General features: G+C 46.4%; 1 protein-coding gene across 5 annotated transcripts in view; it reads right to left on the reverse strand.

Moving 5' to 3' along the window:
* FGD3 (FYVE, RhoGEF and PH domain containing 3) overlaps window positions 1-14,677 on the reverse strand; it is a 111,909-nt gene that overhangs the window by 50,907 nt on the left and 46,325 nt on the right. For 3 of the 5 annotated variants that reach the window (XM_035558187.2, XM_035558190.2, XM_035558192.2), the window contains one exon: window positions 2,257-2,427. In XM_035558187.2, the coding sequence (XP_035414080.1) occupies window positions 2,257-2,427 (171 nt within the window). Of the gene's footprint in view, window positions 1-2,256; window positions 2,428-8,677; window positions 8,786-10,566; window positions 10,686-11,007; window positions 11,150-12,900; window positions 12,919-14,677 lie in introns of those variants that run through there. The other 2 variants (XM_035558186.1, XM_035558188.2) reach the window with 2 other exon arrangements.

Here is a 14,677-nt window from a genome sequence, read left to right on the forward strand (position 1 = left end):
AAGTGAAATAATGAGAAGCAGCATGACAGAAATAGAAAAGGGGAAGGCAAGGTTAAATATCTGGGAGAAGTTATAGCCCAGGCTTGGCCCTGGCTCTGTAAAACAGCAGGGAATAAGGACTCTTCCTTTACTGTGACTTAAGCGTCTCAGCCTTTGTGCTACCTCAGCCCTCCCAGCGCACTGACTGCCCTACTGCATCAGTTGACAAGGGAAGACCGACTGGTGTCATCTACATGGACTTCTGTAAGGCCTTTGGCATGGTCCCACATGACATCCTGCTCTCCAAATTGGAGAGAGAGAGAGATTCGAAGGGTGGACCATTCGGTGGATAAGGAGTTGGCTCAAAGGCCGCACCCAGAGGGTGGTGGTCAGTGGCTCTGTGTCCAGATGCAGGCCACTGACGAGCGGTGTCCCTCAGGGGTCTGTCCTGGGACCGGGACTGTTTAATGTCTTTATCAATGACACAATCAGTGGGCTTGAGTGTACCCTCAGCAAGTCTGAAGATGACACCAAGCTGAGTGGTGTGGTTGATACACCAGAAGGAAGGCATGCCATCCAAAGGGACCTGGACAAGCTGGAGAAGTGGGCCCACAGGAACATAATGAGGTTCAACAAGGCCAAGCACATGGCGCACCTGGGCTGGGGCAATCCCAGACGTGAGTACAGACTGGGAGAAGAACTCATTGAGAGCAGCCCTACAGAGGACTTGGGGGTTCTGGTGGACGAAAGGCTCAACATGAGCCAGCAGCGCGTGCTTGCAGCCCAGAAGGCCCACTGTGTCCTGGGCTGCAACACCAGAGGGGTGGGCAGCAGGGGAGGGAGGGGACTGTCCCCCTCTGCTCTGCCCTTGTGAGGCACCACATGGACGCCTGGATCCAGGCCTGAGATCCCAGATCAAGAAGGATATGAGGCTGTTAGAACGGGTCCGCAGGAGGGCCACAAAGATGATCAAGAGGGTGGAGCACTTCTACTAGGGAGAAAGGCTGAGAGAGCTGGGGCTGTTCAGCCTACAGAAGGCTCCGGGGAGATCTCATTGCAGCTTTTCTGTACTTAAAGGGGACTTATAAAACAGATGGAGAGCAACTTTTTGCTCAGGCAGATAATGATAGGACAAGGAGGAATGGTTTTAAACAAAAGGCAAGAAATTTAGATTAGAGGTGAGGAGGAAATTCTTCACTCAGAGAGTGGTGAGGCACTGGCACAGACTGCCCGGAGAAGCTGTGGATGCCCCAGTCCCTGGAAGTGCTCAATGCCAGGTTGGACAAGGCCCTGGGCAACCTGATCTAGTGGGTGGCAACTCCCACTTCTCAGGAGAAGAAGCCATTTCTAATTTACAAAGTCAATAATGGCAAAGGAAAAAAAAAAGCCACCTCCCAACCTTGCAAAGGATCTTATACATTGTTCTCTACTGTTATATGTATGCCCATTGCAGGTAATTTTAAAAACTATTTTCATTATAAAGAAATGCAGTGAAATGATAAAATCATTATTTAAATTTTATGTGAAAGTATCTTTAAGGAACATGACTGGCACATTCACGACCAAGTCTTGTAGTGATGATTTGTAGCTTTGGCTAAGTTGGCTCGGTCTGAGGTAACGTCTGATTTTCAAGTACTGGGTAATAGGTGACAGCGTCCCATGGGAATTTTGACTGGGACCTGTCAAAAAAGGGTCTGGGGAGACCAGAAAACTTGCTAGATCATGGTTCTTCCTGACTTCTCTTCTACCATAGATTGGGGTTGTCACCTATTTCACTCTGAGTCTGGCGGGACTGTGGAATTACCACAGCCCACACGCTACCCATGAATGTGACTGCCTTAGCTCGTATTTCTCATTTTTAAAATACATTCATTCCATTTCAGCATTTCCTGTTGCTACACACAGTTCTTACTATAAATGGAAAACAGATCCAGGTTTAAACAATAAGCTATTCTAAAACTTTAAAAAAAGATAGAGAATGAAAACACTATTGCTAAATTAAACTTCGATTTCACAGCTGCATGACATTTAATAGCAGTAAAGGAAATATAAATCAACAAGTTAATCTGTTATTCCTGAACCAATTCTTCTTCAGGGCTTCCCCAAGATGCTATGTAACAAGGGAAAAATGAAAATAATAAAATCCTACTAGTTGTATTTGAACCTTAGAACATAAAATAACTACTTTGCTGTGACTTAAAAAAGAAAGAATTAAAAATATTACACATCATGTGTGATAGAAGCTTGCACAGTTGCTAGGAGGTCAAAGCCACTTGCCTTGGGGTTTCTGCAGAGGATGCATTTTGGCCAGTGGAGCTTTGGTCTTGGGCTTCCTTCCAGTTTGATGGATACATTGCGCTGGGCTGATATGCTGCAGCTCCCCACATGCTTCCAATGCTGGATTTGAGTCAATGTGACATTTGATTTGAAAAGGAGAACAAGGACAACCTGAAAGGAAAAAAAAAAGGCAATATTTACTTCCTTCTATTAATCCTAGCAAAATATTTAGCTACTTCTAGAAGCATATCATTCATATTACATTCTGAGGGAAGGAGGGTAGAAAAGGAGCAAGGCACTCACTCAGAAGTTATTACAAGCAATATATCCAGTCTTAATAGTCATGTCATGCTGACTGGTAGGTCAGAACGCGTTTTAGAATGTATTAATGACTTATTTCTTTACTACCAACACCCAAAATAAAAGAATAAATACAAAAGATAAAAGCCATCTCAAAAGGATTCCTCTAAACAGAGATATATATGCCCCAGTATACAACATCATGCTGTTTGGTAAAACAAACAAAACCAAAACAAACAAAAAACACCACCTAAGTTATGGTGAACATGTCCCGTGGGGGACAGATTGGTACAAGCTCCACTCCTTCAGAGATTTAATCATTCAAGCTGCATTTTACTGCTATTTATTATTCCTTATTACATAAAATATTAACATTCCCTCAAAAGGCTCCAATCTAAAAGATCCCACTGAGATATGATCCAGTGGGAAAATAGAGAAATGCATAATTAATATGTTTGTTTGTCTTTTAATTTAGCATTCTTGATTCATTCTGTGTGTACTGTGGAAAATCCATATATTCACTTTCACATAGTTTTTTTTTTTTGACTTGGGGTTGTTTGGTTTTTTTTGGACACGTGGCAAGTCTACAGCTACATGAAATCCTCTAACCAGCTTTAACAGCGTGTCATAAGAAGGCATAAGAAGGTTTAAAAAAGAGTGTGATTTAGGATTGCTGCATATGAACACACGAATATATATGCTTCTGGCAGTCCTAAGAAATGGAAAACGTATCAAATCTAGAAACGTGAATGATAATCCACAAAATTATGGCAAAGAAAGCTTGACAAACATTCTTTCCACATCCCTGTTTTCAAGTGGACTAGCTGAAATGCCCAGAGCCTTCCTGGAGAGAGGTGAGCTTCACCACATAGGGAGGATGCAGTCAGTGTAAGAACGGAATCTTAGCCTTCCTGGGATGTGCTCAGGAACACGGCATTAGCTTCACAAATGCAACCTACTCGTGGCTAGATTTATATTAGGATCAAAAAACTGAAATGACAAGCACCTCCATCCACAGCAGCTAAATTATCCTGGGTTTACACTAATGGTATTAAATCAGGATGTGACCTTTTGGGTAACGACTTTGAAATCTGAGCCTCACAGACTGCTTTAGAAGATTAGCTGATGCAGAAACTTTCACAGCAGTACACATTAAAAAAAAAAAAAGGCATAAAATATTAATTTTGCTGACAAAAATAGATTCAGATGGCACAAAACTATTTCCTGACCTCCGCCACCCAAATATACAACCCCAAATTCCTCAGAATGGCTGCCAGTTGTTGCTGTTGAAGCTTCATTAACATTTCTACCATGAAATCTGCTTTTAAGCAGATCTGAGACCAGCTATTAAAACATACTTCTGTCTGAAACCAGGAATTTATAAGCACTGGGTTTTATTCAAATAGAATTTCACTTATCAGGAAAGTGCAGAGAAAGTAGAGTAGATTATTAGAGCAGATAAATAGATTATTACAAACAAATCAGCATGGAAGGAGCTTATGCAGATGCCTCCGGTCTGGATGCTGAGAGCCCCGTGACAGCGATGGCAGTGCCGCGACGTGGCAGCTTTTAAGAGAAAGGACAGAAACTTCTTCCTTATTAACAGCAGCTCAGCACAGCAAGAAATTAAAAAACGTGCGCAAGGGAAACGCTATAATTCAAAAAAATAAAAAGGGCAGCACACAGAAGAGAGGGGGAATTGTTTCAGCGTGTATTGACTAGTGGCCATGACTGGTTGGCAATCCAGCAATCTTCTATTTTCCACACGTGCATTTTGCTCCAAGAATTACTGTAACGACCCAACCCTTGGGGACAAGCCTCAGCACCCACAGCAGCTTGCCCCAGGACGCCTCTAACCATGCCTAGCTGTTTGAGCTCATAAGCACAGCACCGGCCCCATCCCTAGGGAGTGACACAGCTCCAGGTCTGGCCTGAAGGACTCTGGGTTCCTGTCCAACCACTGCCACAAAAGGGGACCGTCTTCATCGGTGTCATTTTGTAAAGTTTCAAAAGAAACTAAAAAAAACCCTTCTTTTCTGGTTCCTGCTGAGATTCATCACTATGGAAGCATAACAACGCGACACCTTTCTTTCTTACTGATAGAAATCGGGGCTATTGATTACTTGCTCACTTTCAAGTGCAGGACACCAGCAGACACCTATTTCGTGTCTATACTGACAGCTCTTGCACCCTACTTTGGTTACTGAAAAGTGCCTTGACCCTTATTTTATGAATCCAGGTACAAGTTTTTCTCTCCTACCGCACAAACCACTCAAACACTCCTGGCACAAGATCCCCCGGCAGTAATAACTCAGCACAGCGGCAGATGCCTTCATCTTGCCTGAAACGAGCTCTGAACTCGGCTCCAGCTGCTCCAGGACTTGTGCTCAGAAGCAGCTGCAGAGCAAATAATTAGCAAAGCCTTATACTACTTCCTGTTAAAAAAGACCCATTAAAAAAAAAAAAAAAGGAAAATCTACTGTCTTCGAAAAATACGGTATTTTATATCATCTTGTATGTTGCATATACACACTACCAATGAAAATAACACTGCTGGTCACCTCCTGCCTGCACTTAGCCCGTGCGTGTGCTGACGGTACCTCCGAAGAGCAAGTGGGCACAAAGCAGACAAAAAAACTGATAAGCAGTTGGAAAGCTGAGAAACTTGGAAAGCCACAAGTGCCCTGAACACCAAATGTAGTGCTGAGCCTAAATCAAGAAAAGTATGCATGGGTGAAACCACAAAAATGAGTTTCATTCTTTTTTCTTTAATTTAAGCCAAGTTGGTTCCCTCTGTTCATCTCTGACGTGGCCCCTAAGGGCTGCTTTTTGCACACCAGACAAAAATCCACTTTCCTTACATATTTTTTCAAGCGCTATAAAACGATCTGTGAAAACAAGATTTACTGGGTTATTTCCCATGGAGTTCTCCGAAAGCACAGCCCACGGGCTGTGGAGCGTGCTGGGGTGCTCCTGGGGATGGAAGGGACACCAGCCCGATGCAGGAGCAACCCGGGTAGCCCCCCGGCTGTATGGCTTTCTGCTGCCAGACACTCCAGTGGGGGGAGAGGGCGAAGAGACCACTTGCCTGTCCTCCTGTGCCCGCAGGAGCGAGGGTACAAACTGCCTCCTCTCTGCCCTGCCGGGATTGTGCAAGCACGCTCCGGGCTGGAGCAGCGTCCAGGGGAGCACCTGGGGAGCGTGCCGGTACGTGCAGACCTGTGCGTGTACCAGAAGTGTGCCCGGGTGTCCCCAAACCTGACAAAACGCTGCCGACTGCAAACCACCGCTCCCCCCATGCCCAGCTGCCCCCTGCCACGAGGTGCCTGGGGACCCGTGACAGCCCCAAGCACGGGGCGCAAAAAGCCTGACCGCGCGCTTCCAAACAAACCAAACTTGGCCAAAATGCCTCAGCCATGCTGTGCCCAGTCCTAGCATCTCTACCGTGTTTATGTGCAAGTACTTGGTGGCTTATTTGTAATTTTACTCGCATGAACAATGCTGCTGACAATTTCCCACTTCAAAACCAATCCAAGCAGAAAATGACAAAGGCTGTGCTTTGCAGAGATAACGCCTTGATTCTCAAGAAAAAAAAATTAATTCGCAGCATGTTTTAATTCTACTTCTCCAAAAAGTTTTGTAGCACGAAAAGATACTCCCGGGTTAAAATAATCAGTTTCCTGGAGGGCTGTGATGGCCAGCAGCAAGACCCAGGAACGCCAGGGCAGCAGCTGGTTTGCATCTCCTGCAGCAAGCTGGGCAGTGAGCGGGGGGCTGGCACCACGCGTCCCAGCGTGCTGCTTGGGGGCTTCTCACCCAGTCCTCGTGCCGATCCAGAGAGCTTGGTGGCGTCCAGCTGAAAGAAGGGGAGCTGTGACCTCAGCCAGCAGCCCCCCCTGCTCTCCCAGGCGAGGCATGAGGAAGGCGCAAGGGTTAGAAGGGATGACAGACGCTGGACTTACAGGGGAAGGCTCTGCAGACTAAACACACCAGAAAGGCACTGATAAACAACACCTACTTTAAAAGTTTGCCTTCACTGAGAATTAATACCATCGGGGGATTTTTCCAGACATCCAGAAAGACGAACGTGACTTTGTTCCAGACTCCGATGTCACACTGTAAAACGAAGCCTGCTCCAGCCCCTGCCGTGCCCGAAGCACCCAAGCGCAGCGACCAGAGCTGCTCCTGGGCACACCCCGCGGCAAACCAAAGCCTGCTGCTGCTGCAGCCCAGCGGTGAGCCCAGCTCAGGCAGCAGGCACGGCTGCCTGGGAGGGGCTGGCAGGAAGGCAGAGCTGCTCTGGGGGTCCCAGAGGGGACCCTCTGGTGCCCTGGCTGCCGCACAGCCCCAGCTGCTGCTCCTGGGGCACCTCCCTGACGGATCGAAGGAAGAGAAAATGGTCTTGGCAACGACTGCAAGGGCTTCCTGGGGCTGCTGTCACTGTGGTCATCCACTGGGATCGCCCACAAGGTGGCCAAGCAATGGGAGCTTCCAGTTTCCTATTATTTTGCTGATTTGGGCCATCTGTAACATCAGTGAAGTCAGTAGCTCCAAGAGGCAACAGTGTATTGTGATCCACCGGGTCCAGCTCTAAGAGCACAGGAACATGTTGTGATTCCCTGTTCTTTCTTCAAGCATATATATAAAAGGGCAACTATTCCCGGGGGAAGCTGGCTGTGACACCCAGAGATGGGCCTAGCAGTGGGGACTCCACTTCTGATGCTGCCTGCTATATGCGCCATGCACGTCAAGTGGGTAAGCGACCATCACCGGTCTGGCTAAAAACTGACTGCAGGAAAAAAACACGAAGACAAAGCAGGACGTATGTGATGGCAGCAGGGGGTTCTGCAGCTAACGGGAGTCTGGACAACTGTGTGCCCAGCACTGAGCAGATTTAATAACAGTAATAATAATGATAAATAATGATAACGATAACGCTCACAACAACAACTCTCAATTGTCAACCTCTGGAGTTATTTTGAAAACTGCTCTCCTTATCTAGACATCTTACTCTTGGCCCTTCCCAAAGCCTGGCTACAAACTGAGCCCACAGGATGTACCTCTAACCTCCTCTAGCAGGTTTTCATTATTCCCAGTTCAAGCATCTCTGTTTTCAACTGAGCCACCCACTCGGGCATTTCCTAGCGCTGTCTCCAATAGCGAACTTCTCTCTCTCTCTCTCTCTCTCTCTCTTTGTCCCTTCCTTCTTTAGCAAAAGCCTTTCAAGGAGGAGAGGCTGGTGTTGTTCTTAAGGCAGAGGCCCACTGCTAGAAAGCAAAGTGCTTCAAGGGCAGAGCTAATGCATGCCTCTGAATGAGAAAACCCTGCTAAGAACAACTCTGTCACAAATTAAACAGTGCTGATTACGCCTTCCCTGTGTCAGCAGGAACCTGTGGAGTGGGATAATACTTTGTCCTTTGTGCCCAGGCAGCGTCACAGACACGTCTGTAAGGACTTGCTCAGAGAAGCTAAAGCACTCGCTACACTGTATGGAAACCCAGTCTTTTGAGCCTTTGGTACAACACACTGTAAAGAAACTGGTCTTGCAAATCAAAAGAAAGATGTCCCCTCTAGCAAGGGCAGAGCACTACCCTGCCTCTTACAGCCAGTTACAAAATGCCCAGTGCCGTCCCTCAAGTGCTCCCAGCCCCAAAGCCTGCCCCTACACAGTTTTTCCTCCTCTCTCCAACTTCACGCGGTGCCCTGCCCCAGACCAGCTCCTGCTGAGCCTTTCCCCACGCTGCCATCGGCATGCCCTTCTTTTCCCTGTTGCCCTGCTTGGTAAACTCCAGCATCCTCCTCAAACCCACCCAAAACCCTCTCTCCCCCTGCCCAGGACCCACGCACCAGGCCAGCAGAGCCTCGCGGTGCCACCGGCACGGCTCGCAGCCACACTGCAGGGCCACACGCGTGCCCTTCTGTCAAGCTCGGTGACTTCATGACGGTTATTTCTCATGACATCTATTTGTCTGGCATGCCAGAAAGTAAAAAGAGTGACAGCAAAGCTCTCACTGTAAGCTTTCAGAAACAGAAACAAACAAGAGGACACTGTGTTTGAAAGCAGGCAAGAATTTGACATGGATTGCAGTTTTCTATCAAGATAGAGACATAGATCACTTACTTGTATTTGAGCAGAGACACCCACATTTTTCTTATTTGCTCAGCCTACAGGACATCCAAAAAAAAAGGGAGAACGGTTCCTTCTGCAGCTCTCATTTCACGGCTCACCATGCCATGCTCACAGGAACTGGCCTCCCCCATCCCACTTCCTACGACCAGTGTGGTTAGGTGACTCAAAGAATACAAACGTGGCAAGCGCGAACTGAGGAGCTTTACTGGGCACAAGTTAAAGGAGACTGCTGCAAGTCTGCAGAAACCGGCTCCTTGGTTTTAAGCTTCATACGTGTCTGAAACACAATACACAGGATGCAGATATTTTAGAATCCTGAATCTTTCCAAGTAGTAAAGAAGATAAAGCCAGATCTCCTTAAAACGCTTTCTGTTTAGGTACAGTTCAGTATCAAGGCAAGCATGGTTAAGTGCAGTAAGATGCCACGGAAACCAAGAAATCCCAGTTCTCAGCTCTGAAACTCTGAGACGGCTTCTCTGCATGGATGGCACAGCGGCACTGCCCCAGGTGCACTCGCACGTAACCTCCCCAGAAGGGTTGAATGAGGTGTCTGAAGAGCTTTCTGACCACAAAGGCATTACATCTGCTGGGAAACTGCCCACAGAAATGACAGGGAATGTAAGGCAGCAGGGACAGAGCTGGTTAAAAGATTTTCCTAAGTCCTGACAATTTTCAGCCCTCTCTCTCCCCCTCCCTCTGGTCACAGCTCCTCCAGCAGAGCCCTGTCTTGGGAAATGATATGCTGTGTCCTTATGAGGAAAGCAGGGAGTTCGTAAACCACACCAAATTGTTCAGTGTCTGAGGAGGGCTGTGAGAAATCTGGTAGATTTGGTTCAGCTTACAACCACACAGCAATATACCCAGAAGAAAGTCGATCTTCTCCCAGAAGGAACAAACCAGCTAAAATAAACAAATTTGTGCATATAAAGCACAGGAAGGACCAATAACCCCCGGACCTGTATTGCCACAGCATTTCTGCTCTGGGATTTGGCAGACTTCTCTCTTGCTCTGACAACTTTTAAACGCCTTGGGTGAGGACGGTTCCTCGAACAGACATTTCTGTAGCGTCCTGAGGGTCACAACTGAACATCACTGTCACAGTGTCACATAAATTTACACGGAGATTTCCCACCTTTAACATAATCAGATTGTTTTAAAGCAAATTACTGCATGCTAACCCAAATAAGTCAAGGCTATGCTTTACTGGCACTGGCACACAGTTTATGCTCCTTGCCTTTCATCATCTGAATCCAAATAGACGTTTCTGAGGAATCAGTTTTTAGCTCTGACTTTTTGTTGTTCTCTAAAGCACTTCCAAAGGCCAATTGTAGGAGTATCAGTCCTAAAACTAACTCACTAAGCAGAGCTACAATACACGCTCATCCTGAAGATCCACAAATGCAGGTAGGTATGAAATTCATTGAAATTAATGGTACTTGTCTGGGCACTGAATATTTTATTATTCTCTTCAGGAGAGGATGAGATTTCCGTGTTGACTTATAACCTTTTCCAGTGCTTCTCTGTTTTTACAAGCTCATTTCAGTACCATCACCCTATCTCTCACGACAGTGCTGTTTTTATTTCCACATCCAGAACAACAGTGAATCCAGGTGCCCGTGCAATGCCACTTGAGACCTCTTCCTCTGGGACATTTCACACTTGATGACACAGCCAGGGATTCCTCCACAGCTGCTTTAAAGACACCATCAGAATTAGCTTTTCAACCGACTTGTATCACTCACCACATTAAAATACTTCTCATCCCACTCTCCCCTGTCCTGACAGGGCACTACAGCACCGCGCTCATTTTGCTTTCTGTACATAAGTTAAAAAACCTCAGTGCCCAGACCCAAATTTGACCAGCACGAATTACCACGCACACTGTGAGTTCAACACAGGAAGCAGCCGCAGGATGACGTCCTGGACAGTTGGGCACAGCTGCTCCTGGCTGCCTCGGGCACTGCGTCTCCTCCCACAGACACGGTAAGCTGACAGACACCTATCAGATATTGACCATAGAAGTGATTCTTACAGATAAGTGTTTGCTCTGCTTTTATATATATATACACGTATTATAAATTATATATGTCAGGAGAAAATCTTCAAATGACAGAAATAAGGAGCTTCATATATAATTCTCTATTACAGCACTTCTCCAAGTAGGGGTATACAGCGAATCCCTACTGCTATCTTCACTCTCATTACGTGACAAGGAAAAGAAAAGGCAAAAGCACAAGCACATCTCAGACATCCAGCTGCTGGAAAGTCCTTACACACAGCCCCACAGCGGGGAAAGGAAAAGAGGAGTCAACAGAACCCACCAGGCACTCATTGATAGTTTGGGGCTTTTTCTTTCGCTTCGAATACAACTGGCCGTCATCCCGTCTGCAGCCAGCTCCACGCCAGGGCTCTTAAAGGACTGTCTGGATATTTCACATGCACACCACAGCAGAAGGACAATATCTGCCGGGGTGTAACAGAATCAAGTCAACTCACAGCAGACAGAAACTTTAAACTACTTTCCAGGACAAGTAAGCTGAATCTATCATTAACCACGTGGAAGGCCATTTTTCCCTAGCAAAAAAAGCAGCAGTTTTATAGCAGCTGCCAAGCCAACCCTCCCCGAAGAGGAGACCAACGGAGAAAACTAGCAGGGAAAAGGGAGCAGGGCTGGTTCCTGACACTGGCGATTAAAAGAGGCTGCAGGAATGGAAGTAGTGACCAGATAAACCATGCTGAGAACAGCCATAAACAGAATAAAAATATGCTTGCTTAAAAGGAAAATAAGAAAGAAACCGAAGTAAGGCACCACAGAGCACATTCCCCTGTCAGAACTAACAATAGGCATGTTAAAACCCAAACACAAAAATATTTTCTTTTCCTGTATGAAACAGGATGCGGTATCACAGTCAGCAGTCGCTTACCTTGGTCTTCTGATGTTACCAGCGACACGAAAACCACGTTGCTGTCCTTTTAATCCCAGCCCCGTCCCGTTACATAAGTGGGGGCAGCGAGGAAGCTGCAGGACCCTGCCCGGTGCCGACCTCCCCTCCTACAGGGGCCCAGCCAAACCTCCCCGCAGGAAGGCACCGGACTCAGCCTCCAGCCTCGCAGCTCCTAACCATGCACTGGCACTATCCGAGCACTGCTCATGGGTACAAGTCCCCAGAGCAGCAAACTCCAACTGCAATCACATCTCGGCTAGTAAACTGCTGGGTGAATTGAACTTGAACGCTGCCGGAGTTCAGGTGGAGTTTGGGGGAGGCTGGTGGGTTTTTTGTTTTGTTGGGGGGGCTTTTCTAGGCAGTCATGTGTTCTCTGTTGTGGCTTATTTCAAGTACCTTAGCTTCTAGCTCTGATTTCTGTTCCCGCATCTGTAACCCTGCCATCTGGGCTTACAACCGTAACACACCGAATGACCTGACTGATGCGACAGGAAAATGGGTGCTTCTCAGTGTTAGCTAAGCAGTGACTATTAAGTTCTTTGCCGCTCTTTTGGGACAAATGCGTCCTCAGATAATTCTTTCTAATTTTACTTATATTTTGTATGCCTCCAGGGAGTATCACTCGCCCTTGCTTTTGTCTCCGCAGCTGATGACAAAGGAGGCTGCCCGTAACTTCTGCAGTGTGACAGCATTTCCATCACATTTCAGAATCTGTACACATCTTACCAGGTTTGATTTCCAACTTTTGGCCATGTAATTTTAAAGTGAAATTCCTGCAAGGGATACAGGAAACAGCTTTTCCATTTAAAAAACGTTTAATTTCTAACACAAGTGTTGGAGACTCAGTCAATTCTCAAGCTTGGTCACAGTTTTGCAAAATCTACAGTCAGGCTGCTCTTCACACAGGCATATAGAAAGTAACACTGCAGGATAAATCTCCATGGCTGGAAGGCAGTATTATGAACTTTTTGTGATTTATCAAAGCAAAAAGGAAAGGCTAAGACAAACTCACTCTTCTCAAGGAAGCATTTGCCTGACTTTTCCCTCTGAATGGCTTAATTGAATTACTCTTGGCCAAAATGATAGGCACAGTAACTTTCTGTGACACCGACATCAAAGGAAGAAGAAGAAAAAACCTGACTCTTCCATCTAGTGAAGAAAGCAGGTTAACTGACGTAAAGTTTGCAGCATAAAGAGTGACAAAGGCAAGGAGAGGCAGCCCGGGGCAGATGTTAGCTAGAGTGACACTGCATGGGACAAAAGCCCTACCAGGGACAGCACACGTTGGGGACTTCAGGCAGCCAGCAGGGAAGGCAAGCGACATCCCTCTACAACACAGAAGTAGGCAAGAACTGAAGAGTAGCCAGGCTCATCTCTTTAGTGCACACAAGCCTTGTTTTTCTCTCCTGAAGCATGAAGGAACGTGTGTAAATTCAGTACTAGATTTCAGACTTAATTCCTGTAGCAGGCAAGGTCCAGATGCCCCAGTTCAGCTCAAGGCATTGCAGGGGCCCACTTCAGAAGGGGAAAGGACAACTGGATTTTTGTTCATGTATTTCATTGCAAGTATAATGAAAGACACAAGTCATTAACTCCTAACACCTCATTCCACTTTTTCTCTTTTGCAAGAGGATGGAAGATAATGCTCTCCTCTCCCCAATTTATTCCCAATCCCATACTACAATATTCCCTCACACCACCACTGCGATCTGCAGCAGCATTTCAACTTACCTTTCCCTGCCTCTTCCTCTTTCACAGGCCCAAACACACTTCTCATCCCACCTTTTTCTGGCTGTTAGCTCAGTCTAGCTCCATTCTCCAGCTTTAGCCCGGCTGTTTTTTATACATCCCTGGGATGCTTACCCTGGGACCACCCGGCCCCCCCAGAGTTACCATCCCACATAGCACTGCCTTTGGCTCCCGTCCGTGGTGTCAGGTGTCGGCTGAAAGGTCACCAAGGGTGAAGCACAGGACATAGCTGCAACTTCAAACTCATTTTCACCACGGATTTCCTAAGCTAAAGCTACCATTTCATCATTCTGCCCATCTCCGAGCCCGCACTGACCCCAGGTGCCTACAGCACGGCCCCTCTCCTGGCAGGAGGTGCTGAACCATGACAGAGGAAGGCGGGCAGAGCAACCCAGCGCTCCCGAGACCTTCTCAGATGAGCACAGAGCATGCTTTTCCTTGACAGGTAACAGGTTTTTCATTACGATGAAAGAGTCCTGATTTACAATTACACTGATTATGCAAATCAAAGAGCATATTTCAAGTTAATAACACTCCCAGGACTTCACACCTGTCCCGCCTGAACACAGGAGCTGCAATGCCAGAGCAATCCATTACTGTACAAATCTGAAGAGATTTTACACAGGTTAGACACAAACAAATTATCCCAGCCAAAGCCACTTTGGTTTGTTCCTCTCAGATTACCTGCATCTGTGTGATTTACTGTCTCGGGGATTCTCTTCTTAGAACAAAGAGAAAGATGGCAGATCTGCAGCTCCCAGCACTATTTATACGGTGGGAAGGAAAAACAGAGGGAGAAGTGTTACACTGCCCACCCTCCAGTGATTTACAAGACTAATACAGAAGCTTGAAAACAGCCAGACACTACTCACTATCATCAAGACTCCAGCCTTCTTTTAACACTGTGCCACCAAAAAAGGCTTCATGTGTTTCTTCAGTTACTAGAATCTTATTACATTTTTTACTAATGACAAAAGCAACACGCAGGACTCTTTCACACTCCTCTGCTGATGTGCTTGTGAATCTTTTTAATGGCACACACTACAATGAGCAAACTCTCATTTAGCCAATAAGGAGAGTAAAAATTATCCATTGCTTAAGATTTAATGACAGCATAATGCATCTCCAACAGTGTCCCAATTAACTGGCTTCTTTTTTTTAATCCTGAAATGTTTTATTGGTTTTAGTAAACCAATAATTATCTTCTCATTCAGAAGTCTATTGAGGTACTAAATAAAAGTAGGTAAAACAGAGCTCAGGTTTTTGCTAGAGAGCTATGCTTTACCAGGCAGGGCTA

This window comes from Cygnus atratus, chromosome 10, assembly GCF_013377495.2.
Source record: "Cygnus atratus isolate AKBS03 ecotype Queensland, Australia chromosome 10, CAtr_DNAZoo_HiC_assembly, whole genome shotgun sequence".
NCBI lineage: Eukaryota > Metazoa > Chordata > Aves > Anseriformes > Anatidae > Cygnus > Cygnus atratus.